Raw genomic sequence first — 17,605 nt, 5'->3', positions numbered from 1 at the left:
TGGCATAAGGCAGTACCACAGACCCTCTCCGCCTGATGTCACGTCTGGCAATCAAGACATGACCCGTCCCATTCCTCTGATGGGAAATGCGCAACAATCTTTTCGAGTCTCTGGGCTAGGCCATAGGCCTCCGTTCAGCGTGAACGACGTGTCCCGTGGCATCATCCATCAGGCAGACAGCGCTGCATCCGTCTCTGAAGCACGTCACGTCTCGCTTTTCTGTCTCAGGCCAACTGTGCGAGAGGTGGAAGCATAGTTCATCGTCTGGGAGAGCTTGCAACGCTATGTTATTTGATGCGCTCAGTGGGCAATAGCGTGCACCAACAGGCATAATAAGATATCTCAATCTCAGCTGCGTCATCTGGAGTTGAATCGACTCTACGTCGACTTTCTTGGGATGGCGGACACCTACCTGAGACCGTGGGTACTCAGTAGCTGTCCCCTCAGGAGGCTGGCCGGTGAAGGGTACATACTGTACGTGTACTATACGTTTCATATATATACTAATCACGAATAACGGGACAACGAGCCATATGGCTGTGTTCACCACATTGGCATTCCCCTGCCACGAGCCCGAATGAAACTACAGCAAAAAGCATTTTTGCAATCGACTCATCCGTCGATCTGTAGATGGGACGTTGGTAAAATGGAGACGACGGGCCCAAAAATGCCAAAAGAAAAGAAAGGAAAAGGAAAAGGAAAAAGAAAAAGAAAACCAAACTGTGTTCATAAAACGGCTTGATTGTTCAGTATCGACCATGCGCCAGCCCATGAGAATTAGATCCATCCGCCAGTCCCTCGAATACAATTACACCCGCAAGCCCTAAGAAATAAAATATAACAGGAATTAGAAGGAGGGAAACCAGGAAGCTTTTCTCTGGTAATCTTGCGCATAGCTAAGTGAATTTTGAAGATGGAACGCAGACACGAGTAAGTTGCAGGAGAAAGGAGAAGCGGACGTAAAGACGTAATTGAGATAAAAATCGAGAGCAAAAGTAAATCAATTCATTTCTGCGCCCCCGATGTAAACGTGGCCTTCCCTTGGCACATGAGAAATCCTAACCATAGATATATATGCTTTGAAATTAGAGCGGTGGCAATGAGATGTTTTTTTTTTTTTTTTAATCCCCTTCTTAGGAGTCCTCCTCTGTTGTATTGACGTCAGCCAGTCGACGATATCATGACCCGTTCGTTACAGAGTGAGTATAATTTCACAAAAAAGGCCCTTTCAGCAGAAGATTTTGTAGACCTTCTTCCATTTTGGCCATTGGGAACGTTCAGCACGTTCCTCCGCGATCAGGTGCGCGATACTGAGGTCGCGCCTGCCCGTGTCGAGATCCATGTCCATGGCGCGCACAAACTTAGTACGATACCAGAGCTTGTACGGAATGTAGAAGGAGATAATAATTGGCACGGCCACGTAGAGCTCAAACACGTTCTTCACTCGCTCTTGGGCCGTCATCTCGCCGAAACCAACGGGGGCAACCGCGACCCATAATTGCGCCAAGAGGACAAGGGAGTTGAGTGCCAGGCCGATGTATGAACCGACTACCCCAGGCTGAGAACGGTAAGGTATCTCGTCGAGACTGCGTCCCTGGACCTTCCAACCCTGACGAAACCGGATAAGGGCAAAGCAAACCGATGACCATGTGAAAATAGAGGATAATGCAGAAATCGCAAGCATCCATGCGAATACCGTGCCTTGCTTTTCCTTCGCAACAGCAAGGTACCCAAGTAATCCGACGGCGGAGGAAATGCCAATCGCGGCGAGTGGACGACCCCGGCGGTCGATGTAGGTGAGAAAGCGAGGCGCCTGGCCCTGTTCAGCTAGGGCTGCAAGGGTACGTGAAGAGCCGTATATTGAGGAGTTTCCAACGGAAAGCACGGCAATCATGATAACAACATTCATGACTGAATCGAGCCCTTGGATCCCAGCGTCTCGTATCGCGATCACAAAAGGGGACGCGTTCGCATCGTAACTGGATTTGCCAGTAACCAATCGTACATCATTGTATGGGACAAGCAGTCCGATTATGGTCAAAGACACGATATAGAATAGGGTTATCCGCCAGAAGACTTGTTTAACGGCTGTCGGTATTGTCTTTCGTGGGTTAGCGGTTTCTGCAGCAGCCAAACCCACCATTTCGGTTCCGGCGAAGGCGAAGGCAGCAGTAACAAAGACGCTGCACAGTCCCTTGAATCCGTTATGGAATGCCCCTGGGTTACGCCAGTATCTACCGCCGATGTACTCGCCATTTGGCCCGCCACCCACGTTTAGAATAACTCCCAATATGCTGTTATAAGGGAGAGAGAGAAATGTCATGTTAGCGGGCAACAAAAAATCAGTCGTAGAAGGAGGCAGATTGGGACGTACATAAATCCGATGATTGCAACAACTTTAATGAGAGAGAATACGAATTCAGCCTCCCCATACCCACGAACACCAAACATATTTATGATGACGATTAGCAAATAAAATATGGTGACCCAGACTGCAGGAGAAACCGGGGAGTGCCAGTAATTGACAGTTATGGCAGCAGCTACGATTTCCAGGGGGAGCACTATAATCCACTGCAAAGTGTAGTTCCAGCCCATGGCGAATCCCCAAGCCGGATCGATAAAGCGGGTGGAAAAGGTAGAGAAGGAACCAGCAACGGGGAAGAGCACGGCCATTTCGCCCAATGCATGAACTGTGGAATATAACATGACCCCTACAAGGATGAACGCGATTAAGACGGAAGCAGCTCCGCCATCAGCAAGAGCTTTCCCCGAGCCGACGAATAATCCAGTACCTAGCATGATTCATGACATTTCATTAATCACAGAACATGAAATGGAATAGAAAATAGAGGGAACACCGGCTCACCAATCGATCCTCCGATGGCTATCATCTGCAGATGCCGGCCTCTCAGTTTACGTTGCAGTGGAGAGGATGCAGTGTTGGAAACGGCCGCTTCCAAGTTATATTGCTTGTCCTGACTGGACAGCTCCTCCTTTTTGGTTATCTGAGCATTGGGGTCGCGGCGGAAACCATCCACGAAGCGAACAAAGATGCTTTCACGGGACACCCTGTCGTCATCGCTGCCCGGGCTCATATTGGCGGCAATGGGCTTTGGTTCCTCAGTCATGTCCGCCATTATCGACGTTCTTCGTGAGATCCTCGATAGGTCTTTAAGGAGCCAAAAACAAAGATGGGCTGCGTTTTCTTCCTCTCCTCTATTGCCGAAAGAGGATCATGTTTCATCAGCACTGCGCAAGGCGTGGGAATTAGAAGCAACCAGAAGATTGACTTGCAAGACCAAACGACATGCTCAAGAGAAGCAAAAGAATCCTATCCCTGAAAGAAAATCCACGATAGCGCCAGGGAGAATGGTGGTTAACAAGTGCCTAAGCGTAGACTTGTTGCTTTCAACAACAATGCACACACACACACACACACAGTATATGGGAGACGAAGAGTCTGGATTTATAATATTTGCAACATAACAACAGCTCAAGAAACCATTATCAAGGCCAGTCTCTTGGGCATCTAACAAGTGGCAAAGGAAACCGAGCAGAATAAGCGCAGCTAGCAGGGTACTGGGAGGGACCCGCCGATTTAGAAAGAATTCCAACTGACCTTTGAGAATCAGGGACCCAGAGCGGTGAATGACTTGACACGGATATCCCAGTCTAGTCGTACTTTATCGAGAGAGAGGACTGTAGTTGGGAGCCATGGATGTAGAAAAGTGAAGAGGTGGAAAGGGAGAGAAAGGAGGATGAGGGTTGACCTGTAGTGAGTGTGGGACAAGAGGCCAGGGGAAAAAAAAAAAAAAAAAAAAAAAAAAAAAAAATATGCCATTTGCCATTGGTAATTTTAACTGGGGACGGATCACCACTCTGAAGGACCAAATGCCGTCATGGAACAGTGATATTTTGCAGAAAGCAAAAAAATAAAAATAAAAATAAAATAAAAATAAAAATCAGCTTGAGTTCGCGGGGAATGGAACTCGGTTGGCTACGAAACTCTACGGGTTATTCCATCTCCACCATCGGTAGCATGTGGCCTGCCCGTCGCATCTCGAATTGCGTAGATTCGGGTTATCTATCCTTACCCGGCACATGCAGTCTGCGATACACTGCTCTGTAGAACGATGCAGTCGAGACGCAGGAGTTGGCATGGCACACTTCAGGGTCTGTTGTTGGCGCCCTTCCGCTGGGCATTCAGCAATGGGCTTAGAACGTGCCATGTAAAGGGTATATGGTATATGAATGACTTCACGAAGCCTGCAACACTCGGTCGGCAGCTTCTCCATCATTCCATTCTCTAATACACGAACACTAGTAAGCATTCTTGAATGCGACTCCTCCAAGGCTATGGTCTCACAGATGAAAACCATAAACGGATAGGCTGGGACCACTAAAATAAATTTTATTTAACCAAAAGGATTCAAGGAAGATCATTATATCTATACTATTGACCCAAACCCTTAAAGAGGGCCGGGTTCGGGCATTTGAAGACTCTAACCTTCAACAGATTAAAGTTCGGAACTGACACAATCCAGACTGATTGTTTCGTCGTCTATGGAAGATATGGTGGGACCGGGATCTGCTCACCTCCGTAGTCCTATAAGCTGCCGAGTAACATGAGATCTCAAAGAAAACATTTGCCCCAATCCAGGAAATGGAACTGGAAAGAGATGTGAGGTTGGAATATGCCGCGGATAAAAGCTGTTCCACGCCGATGACTAACACGGGGTGTGCTAGTCTGTGATAGGCAGCCTAGGGCCAACACATTGGATTCTCTAACCTTGCCTCCGATTCTAACGCTGTATTGAGGCGGGTTGGTTCTTTATTTAGACCGGGGGTCCCATGTGTGTGCTGGTGGGAGAAAAGTTGGCAGGACATGGTAACTAGAGGGTGGAGGGTGGACCATTCACAATAACTAGGTGGTTGGCTCCTGAGTGAACATCAACCCCGCCATCCCATATAGATAGATATAAGAGGAAATCTCTTCCCCGCCCCCTCCGTGCCATCCTCTCTCCCAGGTGCCTGTATTTCTTGCTGTGTATACAACTGCTTCGCTGCTGTATATACCTATATATATCCCAAATTCAAACAGTTGTTATTATATCATTTCCAAAATCCAGAAACCTGCCCTTTCCTTCTCCCAGCCTCTTTATCAAACAGCCATGGGTATGCTACAGGCCCCCATCCAACGGTCCAGTTTCCCTCTCACGCCCTCATACAAACCCTCTCTAGTTACGATCATACAGCCATCCCGTCAAATCCAACGACGCTTCCAAAACCGCCTCGGCGTATCAGCCTTTACAACTTTTTCGCCTGCCCAAACCCAAACGGAGTCCGGGTCGGAGTCGCCCCAAAAACCCAGCAACCGGGACCCGTCTGATCTCGACCCAAACTCCACTGAAAGCACAAGCAGTGGTGCCCACGGTATCCACGCCGAAGTCGCTAGCCAGCAGACTGCTTTCAACCCATCAAACACTGTCCCAGAGTTCGAGCTCGAGGCGGCGCGCCAGGAACCAGCCGGGGGCAATAATAGCGGCGGTAGTGGCGACGCCGATGCAGGCGTTGACGGCTAACAAGAGCGCTAAGAACCCGCAGGAAGTACTATGTAAGCTCGGCTAATCGGGATGTATCAACTTCAAAAGGGATGAAGGCGTGGCAAAGGGCCAATGCATTCCATTCTCTCTGATGGGCGCCCGGCGGCCTTGGTCTTTTTATTCGGTTCGATTGCTTATGACTTGATCGGCCCAACATTTTTATTCACTCTGCGCGCCCTAATACTTCGTGCGTTTTTTGGTTTCATTGAAGCATTGCATCATTACTTCATTGCATTCTCTGAGCGTGCTAGTTGGTTTTTTTTTTTTTTTTTTTTTTTTTTTTTTTTTTTTTTTTTGGTGCGCTTTCCCCCAATTTTTGTTTCTATATCTCTGTCTTTTGTTTTTCTTTTCTTTCTTGGAAGCATTTTTATTTTTTTCCCTACATTGTTCGTATAAGTTGTATTGCAAAATCCATCCTGCCCGAGGTACAATATTTGGGAGGGTCTCATGGGCACCGATCCCTTGCCTCAACTGACTGGACTAATAGATTCCACGTAACCCCACCCCATATGTGGCGGAACTCCGGCGTATAGCCGTGGCGTAAAATCATGGGGAATAAATCCCAGCGATCAATGAATCTAAAATCTTAACAAAGACAAGAAAATAAAAAAAAAAAATAATAAAAAAAGAAGGAATCGGATTATTGTAGAAGGCTTTTGCAGTAGTGTAGTGGGTGGTGATTTCTTAAAGATCAACGACTCCATCCGCTGTAATTAGTCCTGAGTGCGTCAGTAAATCAAGGCAGCCCTCCACAGCAAGTAAGCTAGGCTATATCCCTTCCTTTTACATCGAGGTATAGATGTGAGTGTCTTTCAAACCCAGAAGCGTTAGAACATAACAGCAACGGGAAAGGGAGTGGGAAAATGAAAGACGACTTTATAGAGGAAATGGAGCCGGCAATATTTGTCTCCCCGACGGGGTTGAATTCATTGTGATATCGATACTAAAAGGCGTATATCATTTAACATGACTGTTTTATCCTGAAATCTCTCAAACGCCAGCAAAATCAAGTAGAAACGATAGAAGAAAGAAGAAGAAGAAGAAGAAGAAGAAGAAGAAGAAGAAGAAGAAGAAGAAGAAGAAGAAGGAAAAGTAAGTTAAAAGCCTCAAGTGAGGGAGCTGTTACTCCGTGGATTCAACTGTTGGCTTCTCGCCCCGGGCCCAGAAGAAGGGCACGCGGGCAACAACGTGAAAATTCAGTTAAATGTCAAGTTTCGTGGCTATGCATGAGCTAATACAACTATGCAAGAATGCCATACGCAGTTTAATGCTCATGCAAAGAGCAAGCCATCGCGGAGGCCTACAATCGCCAATTTTCTCTATGGGTCGGTAGCAACGGGGCCTTCACCACCAGGGATCAACTGTTCGCTTCAATCAGTTGCCATTATTGAAGCCGAAAGGTCCACAATGTAGCACAAAAAAAGTCATCAAAAAGGACGTTACATCAGACCCTGTATTCTACTCACCATGCATATATTATTTCCATTCAGGAGTATCTTTGATAGCTTGGTCTGAGAACCTGTATAATCACTATGACACCATCAAAATATGACAGCGGGCAGCACATCAGCCAATGCCGTACTTGAATAGTCCAACATAGGAGGTAGTCCACATACAATTCTGTGACATCTTCTAGAACCATATCTGAGGTTAGGAGTTAGCCAGACGGCCCCACGACCAATTCATCAATCAAAACAGAGCAGGGATATTTAACGTACTGACGTAGTCATCGAAGCCGAGTAGGGTGCCGGAGAACTCTGAATTAGATGTTAGAGAGGAAAGAAAAGGGGAAATATCTGAACCCAACTCCTCCTCACCTTTATCGCCTTTCATGACAACCCAGATTTTCGAACCAACACATTTATCAATCAACTCTGCAATACACAGAGATTAGGACACAGAAATCACAGAGTTTACGGACACATTTAACAGAGCTGTTCACGCTTTTACCTAAAGGGAGCAGTTGGGAAGCCATCGTGACGAAAGTTCGTCTCTCGGTCTTGATAACCAGTAATTAAAACACTTCCTAACTCCGATTGAATCGCAGATTTAGTCGAATAGATCAAGGCAAGAGGTGCTTCAACATGGAAACCGAATCACTTGCATATACTTCCTTTTGGCAGCGCTTCTTGCGACTTTCCAACTCTGTCTGGGTAACGACCTCGGGAAGATAGCATCAGATCACATGATGCAAACCCTTTCAGGCCTAGTATTTTATATTACAACCCTAATCGCTTTGGGGATAGCGTATCTTCAACTCGCAAAAGAAATCAAAAAAAAAAAAAAAATCAAAAAAATCAAAAAATCAAAAAATCAAAAAATAAACCCATGACAACGCGACAGGTTCAGTTTATTCCGCAGAGTTCTCTGTGTTTGGCGCCGTTTCGATGGCGGAAGGAGTATCACTCACGGCTTCCATTGACTAATTTGCCCCATACGTTGTTATCTATGATGCGTCCTCCATCGTTTTGATGATGTTTCCACATGGACTGAGAGAATGCTGCTCTTCGGCAACGTGTGTAGGCTGGCGTGTTCAGCCCGAAGTGAATCGCATATCCAAGTCCAGATATAACACCCTATGTTTACATTTGCATAGCGGATGGTGAGAATCCCGCTCTCGCAAGCTCTGCAAGTGAAGCGAGCTAATATTTTTTATTTTTTCTATTTTTATGTGAAGTCGCAATTATTGCTATTCCACCAATGTCACTTACATCATATCAAGAGATCGAAAGCCCCGAACGTCTTCTCCATGGCACGGAGCACGGCTGATGTACACGCCTTGGAGGGCTTTTTCTGACACCCCTTCCAATTATGCTGCGCCGAAGCCCAAACCCCCTTCGAATCTCAAGCCTCTCGCACCCAAACCCTTGTTCGGGGCGCGGACTCCGCAAACACCAGCCATTGTAAAACCGACAAGCCGGGTACGTACACCCCAGGATCCGCGTGCTATATTGGCGCAAACTCTTACTCCTGCAATCGCCGTCCCCGACCTGCAAGATGAACCGCCCTTGGAAGAGCGAATTCTCCAGCATCGCAAAACCCAGGCTTTGAGTCCAGAACTTCTGGGCCCGGCTATCGGCACGTTATGGGATCAGATAGAATTCGACGAAGCCTACAGCGAGCGTCTACAATTGCTGGACGCACAGATCGCGGCAGCTGCAGCAGCAGCCCAGGATTCCCAGCCACTAGAAATCCCGACGTTCACTCCATCACCAGCCGATCTTGAAATCGATATGTCTGCTTCCGCGGATATGCTGAAGCTCGAACCAATTGAAGAACGGGAGGTCGAGCTGGTCGATCGCCAACGGGACATCAAGCGACTTATAAAGCGTGTGCGGAAGCTCCAGAGTCGCTTTGTCGATATCAGATATAATATCGTCATACATGACATAGCAGTGACCAGTTTTTTCGATACTGTATTGAAAAGGTTATATCATGATGGTATTTATGTTACCAGGGTGCGTGAGTTGACTCGCTTTTGGAATTCAATCGAAGTGTCAGTTCGCAAACGGCGGCGAGCCTATCTTGATTCCCAAAGCTGGCTTTCTAAGGTCAATTCGAAGGAGCTGAGAGATATTTCTTTTTATCTTAAATATCTAGGAGAATTGCCACGGTTGCCTCGAACAATGCAATCAAATTTTCGCAAATATGATAGGTTATTGGGTATGGATAAGAGAATTATCTCTTTGGCAGGCCACATGTGGCGGAAGTACTTGGGCACCGGATTATACCTCTCTGAGCACGCTACTGTTCCTAACGCCTGGAATTTCGAGGTTTTGTCCACTTCCATGAGTGATGCTTTTATTCAATACCGCAACACAATTGGTGACACGATCGATGAAATCAACAACATGATCGGGGGACTTCTATCCAGGCCGCGAAAGCGCAGTCAACACGCGCACAACCAACAACTAGTCACGATGCTGGAGAACAGCCTGGCGGTACATGCTTCAGCGAAGAATGACTTATGTCAAGATTTCGGCCCATTCTATTCTTACGCCCTTTACCTTTTCTATTCTAGACAACCAACATCCAGTATTTACTGGAAGCAGTGGGAGGTTATTTCCCCTTTCATTACCTCACGGGCCCTCATACTTTCAATCAGGGGTGCTTTGAGTGATGTTCTCAATATCCTAGACATTGGGAAACGGGCAGGTCACAGAATACCGATAAAACTTGAAGACTCTCTCTGGAAATGGTATAGGGAATTTCCCATTTTATGGATGGATGAATTCATCGTGGAACTTGAAGCGTTTATTGAGCTTAATTTCCTTCGCCTCCAAACCGAAGAAAGGCTCTCCCGGCTTGATTTAAACGTCAATGCAAGGCCGTCTGTTGTCTTTCCAAATCAAACTGATATGGAAAAACTTCGTAACTGGGCTTTGGGACTGGAAAGAATCACTGGACCGGGGAATAACTTTAGTCTAGGAAACTCCGATGTAGATACATCTCGAAAAGTTACGGACAGTAATCGTTGGCTTCGTATCCAGCATGGAGTATGGGATAGGGGCAACTGTCTACTGGCTCAAGATCCACTACGCCAACTGCACCTCGATCTCTACCGTCGAGGCTGAACAAAACCAAAGGACTAAGACGTTCTGGCATTCGTTCAAAACCTCCTCCGCCGCCATCAAAGCCGACTAAGGTAAAATCCAACAGCCATGACACCAGTCCAAAACTATCAGCATCACAGCCAGCGAAGAGGAAATCCGAATCTGTCATCAGGCCAAAGGCAGGTACGGTAAGTGAAATTGAGCCCTTGGTGGCTGAGACAACGTCATCACTGGTCAGGGAACAAACCATTACTACCTCCAAAAAAAAGCCTTCACAATGGCTAAGCGGACTCTTTAACCGTGTACCATTTTCCAAATATCATACCAAAACTGCAGTTGGCGTTTCTGGCTCCTCCACACAGACATCCAACGGTCAAGCTGATCCGTCTCCGTCAAAGTACTGGAGCTATAATCTTAATAAAACTCCGGATGGCAAAGAAATCACTGTTCACTATTGCACTTCCCTTCAAACTATGGAACGAGTAGCAAAGCTTTTTTTGTCCGAAACTATTGTCGGCCTTGATGTTGAATGGAAAGCCCAAGCCTCTGCTCAAGATTCACTTGTGGATAATGTTTCTGTGATACAACTTGCGAGCAAGGAGCGAATCGCCATATTTCACCTGGCTTTATTTAATCCTGCAAATTCACTACAGCACCTTCTGTCTCCTACTCTTAAGAGAATACTAGAATCTCCCGATATAGTCAAGGTTGGCGTCGCTATCAGGGCAGACTGTACACGCCTGTATAAATATTTGGGCATTCGGACAGATAACATTTGCGAAGTCAGTCGCTTGCACAAAGTAGTGAAGCACCACCTAAACCCAAAATTGATCGACAAGAGATTAGTGAATCTCGCTCAGCAGGTGGAAGAGCATTTAGGCTTGCCACTTGACAAGGATCCTGAAATCAGATGTGGTGGCTGGTCGAAAAAGCTCAATTACCGTCAAGTACAATGTAAGTTGATTTCGCTAACTCGCTCGTCTGCCATTTTATCTCGCCGGTCTCTAACCCACCATTTCAGATGTTGCAACAGATCCATACGCCGCCTTGCAGCTTTTCCATGTCTTAGAAGCCAAAAGGCTCCAGTTGACGCCTGTTCCACCGAGGCCGGTCAACCCAGTCATCGTCTATACTACCCCAGACTCTATTGCGAAAATTCATCCAAAAAGCAGTTTAACGCAAAATGAAGAAGCCCCCCGATCCGTGTGAGAGTGAAATTAAAACGTCATTCTCAGACAACTGAGTGATATAAAACCATCTAGGTGTATATAGCAATCTTGTTGCTTCCCCCCTGTGCTGATTGATGATTCCGAAATACAATGCCGTTGGCCACCGATCGAGTTACATTTGCGGTCGCTGCTCCGTTTGAAGGCGCCTATAATCATTTCAAAAATCGACGTTTTCCACCTTCCCAGCCAGCTAGGATGGAAATAACAAATTGAACGCATGATCCTACCCAAATACCCCAATTATCCCCATGCTCCTCGAAATAGTCGATGCGGACGCTAAGCCGCTATCCTACGAGGCTTCCATACTCCCCGTAAAATGCAATGATATCAACACACCCTCACCAAGACATTTCAACATCCTATTTTAGATTTCTGTGTATATTGCATTTTTTAACTTGTTCATGTTAAACTCATGCATGGTTGCGCTCGCCATCGGTGCCTAGCGTTTATTTTACTCTTAGCCAATCCTCCAGCCAATACATTTCGTGTTTTGCTGGTTTTGCGATTTGTTTATTTCCTAGGTTTTCTTTTGGGAATCATTTGGATGGTTTAGATGATTGACATCCTGTTTTATTAGAAATCGTTGACATTGGTCCAATAGACATATCCTGCCACACCCGTACAAATCTATAGTTGGAATGCGCGAAAGTATACACATGCACAATGAAATGTGCAATTTATATTCTATTGGTATCGACAATTGTATAAGTAGATGTACAGTACATATATGCTATAAGAGACAATTAATTATCTTCCGCTCTCACATCTTTATATAAAAGGAGCGCCTCAGCCTCTCAAGGGCAAAATTTTCGAACCCAACGCCTCCTGCCGACATAGCGGGCACTCGGGTTTCTCCCGCACCCAGTCCCGTATACACGTCCAGCAAAAGATATGTCCGCACGTTGTCGCACTCGGGTCTTTATACAGCTCCAAACACAGGGTGCATTTCCGTTGCTGACTGGGAGGTACCCAGGCGAGAGATGCGTTGGTAGGATTTGCTAAATCATATCGCGCTTCGCTTGCGGGCAGTGACTGTATGGACGGTGGGGTATATATTGACTTTAGAGCGGTTTTTTGGTGGTCGGAGCCTTCTTGTTGCTGCTGACCCTCCGCTGTTTCAGCGGTGAAGGAAGAGATGGTATTTTTGACATGCAGTATGCCCTGCACAGCGATTTGAAGAACGAGTAACACGCCTAACACCTCATATCCGATTCTAGCTTCATTGTCTTCGATTCGCTTTGTGAAAACATATCGAAGGCCCCAGATGCGTTTGGATATGTGGTAATATGCTCCAGAGAAATAGAAGGCGGCCAGATTCAGGGCGAAGATTGGGGAGAGGGAGGTAAGGGAATCAAGATGGTCCAGGACATAATTTTGGAGGCGCAGTGTGAGGGTCGGCTTGGAGGGTGTTTTCTGTTTTAAGGATAGTAATGCAGCTTTTGCCTGCAGTCGGGCAACGCTGCGTTGGAGTTTCGCCCGCATCTTTTGTCGTAACGCGGGAAGCAGCCGTTGTAATGTCCATGGTATTAAAATGCTGCTGAGGATATATCCGACCCGTCGTACCAGCGATGGTAATCGTAGTGAGTCATCTTCTAGTTGTACCACGTCGCAATACTCTTCGCCTAGTGTTCTGTTTCCGACAAGTGTTGTGACGGAGAAGTAGAGCAGGTCAGTAAGATTTTTGATTGTGTCGGTATGAGAATGGGCGAATCTTGCACCGCGGAGAGCGCGAATTATTGTGTGGGCTTGCACTGAAAGGATGCCAGAAATGTACGCATCTTTTTCGTGGCTGCGTATGACGTCCGGGGATGTGGCCCATGGAAAGAAATGCGAGACGGGGCTAGCTGATGGTTTAGGAAGAGCTGGATCTGCGTCCATCCTGCGGGATAGATCTTGCACAGATATGAACAGATATTTAAAACAAATAGTATAGCAAGTAGCGTTAATATCAATGACACCCAATCCGCGAGTTATGTGCCTGTATTCCCGCAGTCAATCGGCCGGCGCAACGAGCATGACTTGCTTGGACATACTTGGATGGCTGAGTGAGAGTCACGGGATTCGCTCAGTCGCAGCCTTGGAAGGACATGACATAATCATCAGGTTTTCATCGTCCGGAATCTTGTATCAACAGGTTTGCCGAGTCAACTTCTATGCTGCAAAACCGTGGAGGACACTCTGTGATTTTCTCTCCCTTCTGCAAATGGTACAAGCTATCTAACACCGGATAGTAACTCACTCGAGTCGCTTATTTGCCCGCTTATCCTCTTACTCCCGGCCGTTACCCATCCTCGGTTCTAATACCTTCCCAATCGATTGTCCGCTACATATATTCATTTGCGATGGAATATGGACCCAGAACATGATGTGAACCGCAGCTTGGATCACTTAAGCCGGTTCAGTCTCTTTTTCCCTCTGCCTTATCGAGTAGCCATAGTACTCGTTGCAGGTATGCTTTCTATATATATATCCACCGAGAAAAACATCTTCCATAGCAACTTCTAATAACTCAGCCCTAGGTGTTTGGGGGTGGGGGCTGAACCTCCATTACTTATCAGCCGTTAAAATCGTATGTATGCCCCCGATTGGAATGGGGAAGAAATAGTTATATAAGAGGATGGTTCCCGACTAACATATGATTCAGGATGTCCCGGCCTTGATTCGATACCCGTCTCGATCGTCCATTCACCAGGTGCCCGTCTATCGCTCCACATATCACCTTGCGACTTTGCTCTCTATCCCTCTTGCGATATCCCTCCTGATTTTCTGGTTTGTGACTCATGGGTCCGCGCAACGAGTTGTCGAGTGGGAAATAATTCCGCAATCGTACCTCTTCCTGTTCTTCGTCCTCCTTATCTTCCCGCTTCACAAGCTATCCCGCAATGGACGACACAGGTTCGCTGTTGCACTGAAACGGGTTAGCGTTGGCGGCCTTGCAGAAACCCAAGATGGGAAATTCGGTGACATAATACTTGCGGATGTTCTGACTAGTTATTCCAAAATACTTGGAGACCTTTTCGTTAGCACCTGCATGTTCTTCTCATCGGAAGCATCCAGCACCAGTATTCCGAATAGGGAATGCGGTGGCCAAATTGCCGTTCCTCTACTTATTTGTATACCCAGCGCAATTCGGCTCAGGCAGTGCCTCATTGAATTTGGCCGGGTGCGGAAGGGAAACCGAAACATCGATGGCTGGGGCGGACAACATCTTGCGAACGCGCTCAAATATGCGAGCGCTTTCCCTGTAATTTTATTAACTACCTTGCAGCGCAATCATGACCCGAATTCTTACACCATTTCCGCAGAAAACCTGTATCGATTATGGTATGTTTCTGAACTGGGATCAGGGCGCTGCCGCTTTTGCTAACCCTCTACTAACCTCATGCAGGGTTCTTTCTGCACTCATTAACTCACTATTCGCATTCTACTGGGATGTCGCCAAAGATTGGGATCTCACCTTATTTTCCGCGCTGAATCACCCCAACGACCCGGAGTACCCCTTCGGCCTGCGACGACATCGGTATTTCTACGCCAACGAAATGTATTATTCAGCTATTATCATTGACCTAATTTTACGATTCACATGGATTTCTCGGCTTTCTACGCGTTTGGACTGGGTGAATGATTTAGAAGGCGGCGTTTTTGTGCTCATGCTTCTTGAAGTTGTTAGGCGGTGGATCTGGATATTTTTTCGAGTTGAAACGGAGTGGGGTGAGTACCATGACATCCCTGCTTTGAACCTGTTCAATATATATTATATATATATGTGTGTGTGTGTGAACTGAGTTGTTACTAACGAGGGTTTTATTGGCGATAAATTTAGTCCGGAATAACCGTGGCCCTGCACCGGATGATATACTCCTAGGCGAATTTAACGGCAAGATAGACGAGGATTAGACAACAGATATGCCGAGCGGGACTGTATGGAAGTGCTGTCATCAACTCGCGCCGATTTATATTTCTCTTTGGCGTCATCGACATTTGGTTTTTCAAGAAGAAAGAGCCTATATCTATCTATATATTACCATGTACATGAACATTACATCGATCTTTCCTGTTCCACTTTTTTGTTATGTATACATCCACTTATATAATTTATATCATCAAATACATTGTAGCTCGATAGTTTTCTTTTTTTTTCTTTTTTTTTTCTATGCCAATCTTGATTAAACTAGTGAGTATGCACGAGGTTGGTCCATGGCGACATAAAGTACAACCTCGTCGAAAAAAGTTCAGATCGCGTCCAAGAGAAGAAACCCCGCTTTAAGATTTAAAAGGCTCATCAACAACTATTGTGGATACGACTGGACGAACAGCGAAAACGGTTCAAATCAGGAGATATAGCTTTATTATTGTACAGGTAGTCAAGCTATTGAAGAGTAGTTAGGAACAAAGAGATATGACGGATCTTCCTAGATGAGTCGTGGCTAGGAACACGAAATGAGATCCAAAAGCATAGCGGGATTATTAAATCAAGGAAACACCCAGAAAATATAGGAATGGGGCAAGAAGGGAGACTCTTATGTCAGGGAAAAGGGGAGGAAAGGAAGGAAGAATGGTTCTCCCTCGAACTAGGAAAAGGAAAAGACCTTGAATTATCTACTTGTATAGCCAAAAAGAATAATGACATGGCATGGAGACTAATGTCGAAAAGAAGAAGTAGAAGGAGAAGGGAAAAATAACTTTATATCATCTTGAAACGTCAGAAGCAAGAAAACAGAATATGAGAAAAGGAAAACAATTGACGTAAACCCAATATCATCGACCGGGAGGGTTGTGGTTCTCAAACAAATCTTCTAGATACGCACTTGGCGCCCGCCCCTGCGGCGCAACGGATAGATTCACACTACTGGTCGAAGGATAGCCTTGCTCGTAACCTCCACCACGACTTGTCGGGGCCAGACTTGGCGAACCAGGCGGAGTTATACCACTCGCAGATCTCGTGCGGGTGTAGCCCTGCGTCTGTGGGCCTAGCGGCGAGAGACCTATCGATTGGCCAGGGCCGGAGGCAGCTCCCGCAGCATAGTATCCGGCGGGGAGGTAGCCGGAGCCCCTGTTCCCGCTCGTATGCATACCCGCGCCGGCAGTCGGGGAGAAAAAGAGACTCGAGTTTGGTGTGTGGTTCCGCGGTGGTAATCCGGAAAGGCGTGCGCCACTGCCGCCCATTTTCTCCATCGACATGGATGAACCGGGCGCAAGTTGCGGGTAGACGCCGGATTTCCGCTTGTTAAGGAGAGCGGGGGTTGAATCTGACTGCTCGGGACGAGTTGCTGCACGACGGACGGAACGGTTGATTGACCAAGCTACCAGCACTCTCCAGAGGAATACTATCAGGCCGAAAAGGCCCAGGGCGGCGCCTACTGCAATGAAGATGGTGCCCTCTGGTAGGCTTGAGACTTCGAGGTATGGGGCTCCGGCCGCTGGAGGCACTTGTGGGGTGGGTATTTTGAAAAGGGGAGGAAGACTGAAAGGAGAGTCATTGGTTATTGAAGGCAAGTCGCCGTTGGTCGTGGTAGTAGACGGGTCCGTTGTTGTGAGAGGTGGGAGGACTTCATCACTCGGCTGGTCAGTTTCGGTTGGCAGCTGAGTCGTTGGTGGCTTGGCTTCATCAGTACTTTGAGGGGCGGTGGTCGTTGGTCTGGGGTTATCAGTCGTTTTGGGAGGAGGTTCCGGGCTATTTGTTCGGCTTGGTTTATCTTCCTTATCATCAGGGCCTTGCGCTCCCACTTTGCCAACCAGAACTACCAGGCATAGAAACAGTACAAAGAAAAGGAACGACTTCGACGCCAACCTCCGCGATCGCCTCATAGTCGATGAGACTCGGGAAAGGTGTCAGCCAGTAAAGACAGGATCTTTTGGGTGATATTAACAGTGATACCAGATTCCCCCCAAGATACGGTACCCTTGAGTTCGAGCAGTGAGTTTAGCAGTCCGATGGGCGTATCGAAGGCCCTAATTGATATCGAAAGTAGCAGATAGGTGCTTCTATCCTATTTACAGAAGTACTGTCGTCGGCAGGAGGGGTATTTTCCTGGGGAGGGCGGGGGGGTTGACGGAGCAAACCCGAGTCTGCGACGAATCGTTGTTCGAATGAAGGGAGAAGTCGGGGGAAAAGCAAAATGAAACACAGGGCGATAGCAGATCCACAGAGAGCAGAGGAGAAGACGCAGTTTTGCGTAAGAAAGACACTGAAATAACGAGCGAACACAGGCAAAACAGA

At 46.9% G+C, this 17,605-nt stretch overlaps 7 protein-coding genes across 7 annotated transcripts; 3 read left to right on the top strand and 4 right to left on the bottom strand.

The window, feature by feature from the left end:
- Positions 1-1,228: 1,228 nt before the first annotated feature.
- Positions 1,229-3,137, bottom strand: HCAG_06385 (general amino-acid permease GAP1; the record flags this gene model as incomplete). Its single annotated transcript, XM_001538730.1, has 3 exons — positions 1,229-2,294; positions 2,375-2,792; positions 2,867-3,137. The coding sequence occupies 3 exons, from the start codon at positions 3,135-3,137 to the stop codon at positions 1,229-1,231; spliced, it is 1,755 nt and encodes a 584-aa protein (XP_001538780.1).
- A 2,034-nt stretch (positions 3,138-5,171) lies between these two features.
- HCAG_06384 (predicted protein) lies at positions 5,172-5,582 on the top strand (the record flags this gene model as incomplete). Its single annotated transcript, XM_001538729.1, has 2 exons — positions 5,172-5,175; positions 5,242-5,582. 2 exons carry the CDS (start codon positions 5,172-5,174, stop codon positions 5,580-5,582), a joined length of 345 nt encoding a protein of 114 aa, XP_001538779.1.
- A 1,340-nt stretch (positions 5,583-6,922) lies between these two features.
- Positions 6,923-7,578, bottom strand: HCAG_06383 (predicted protein; the record flags this gene model as incomplete). Its single annotated transcript, XM_001538728.1, has 5 exons — positions 6,923-6,964; positions 7,070-7,133; positions 7,220-7,247; positions 7,322-7,477; positions 7,554-7,578. 5 exons carry the CDS (start codon positions 7,576-7,578, stop codon positions 6,923-6,925), a joined length of 315 nt encoding a protein of 104 aa, XP_001538778.1.
- A 522-nt stretch (positions 7,579-8,100) lies between these two features.
- Positions 8,101-11,365, top strand: HCAG_06382 (predicted protein; the record flags this gene model as incomplete). Its single annotated transcript, XM_001538727.1, has 6 exons — positions 8,101-8,118; positions 8,429-9,065; positions 9,204-10,099; positions 10,275-10,344; positions 10,493-11,110; positions 11,178-11,365. The coding sequence occupies 6 exons, from the start codon at positions 8,101-8,103 to the stop codon at positions 11,363-11,365; spliced, it is 2,427 nt and encodes an 808-aa protein (XP_001538777.1).
- An 806-nt stretch (positions 11,366-12,171) lies between these two features.
- Positions 12,172-13,263, bottom strand: HCAG_06381 (conserved hypothetical protein; the record flags this gene model as incomplete). The annotated part of the gene is made up of 2 exons (XM_001538726.1): positions 12,172-12,798; positions 12,949-13,263. 2 exons carry the CDS (start codon positions 13,261-13,263, stop codon positions 12,172-12,174), a joined length of 942 nt encoding a protein of 313 aa, XP_001538776.1.
- A 757-nt stretch (positions 13,264-14,020) lies between these two features.
- HCAG_06380 (conserved hypothetical protein) lies at positions 14,021-15,282 on the top strand (the record flags this gene model as incomplete). Its single annotated transcript, XM_001538725.1, has 3 exons — positions 14,021-14,709; positions 14,774-15,096; positions 15,209-15,282. The coding sequence occupies 3 exons, from the start codon at positions 14,021-14,023 to the stop codon at positions 15,280-15,282; spliced, it is 1,086 nt and encodes a 361-aa protein (XP_001538775.1).
- An 861-nt stretch (positions 15,283-16,143) lies between these two features.
- Positions 16,144-17,193, bottom strand: HCAG_06379 (predicted protein; the record flags this gene model as incomplete). Its single annotated transcript, XM_001538724.1, has 1 exon — positions 16,144-17,193. The coding sequence occupies one exon, from the start codon at positions 17,191-17,193 to the stop codon at positions 16,144-16,146; it is 1,050 nt and encodes a 349-aa protein (XP_001538774.1).
- Positions 17,194-17,605: the final 412 nt, after the last annotated feature.

The sequence above is a fragment of the Histoplasma capsulatum genome, genomic scaffold, assembly GCF_000149585.1.
Source record: "Histoplasma capsulatum NAm1 scaffold_6 genomic scaffold, whole genome shotgun sequence".
Lineage (NCBI taxonomy): Eukaryota > Fungi > Ascomycota > Eurotiomycetes > Onygenales > Ajellomycetaceae > Histoplasma > Histoplasma mississippiense.
This window is presented reverse-complemented; position numbering and strand designations above follow the sequence as displayed.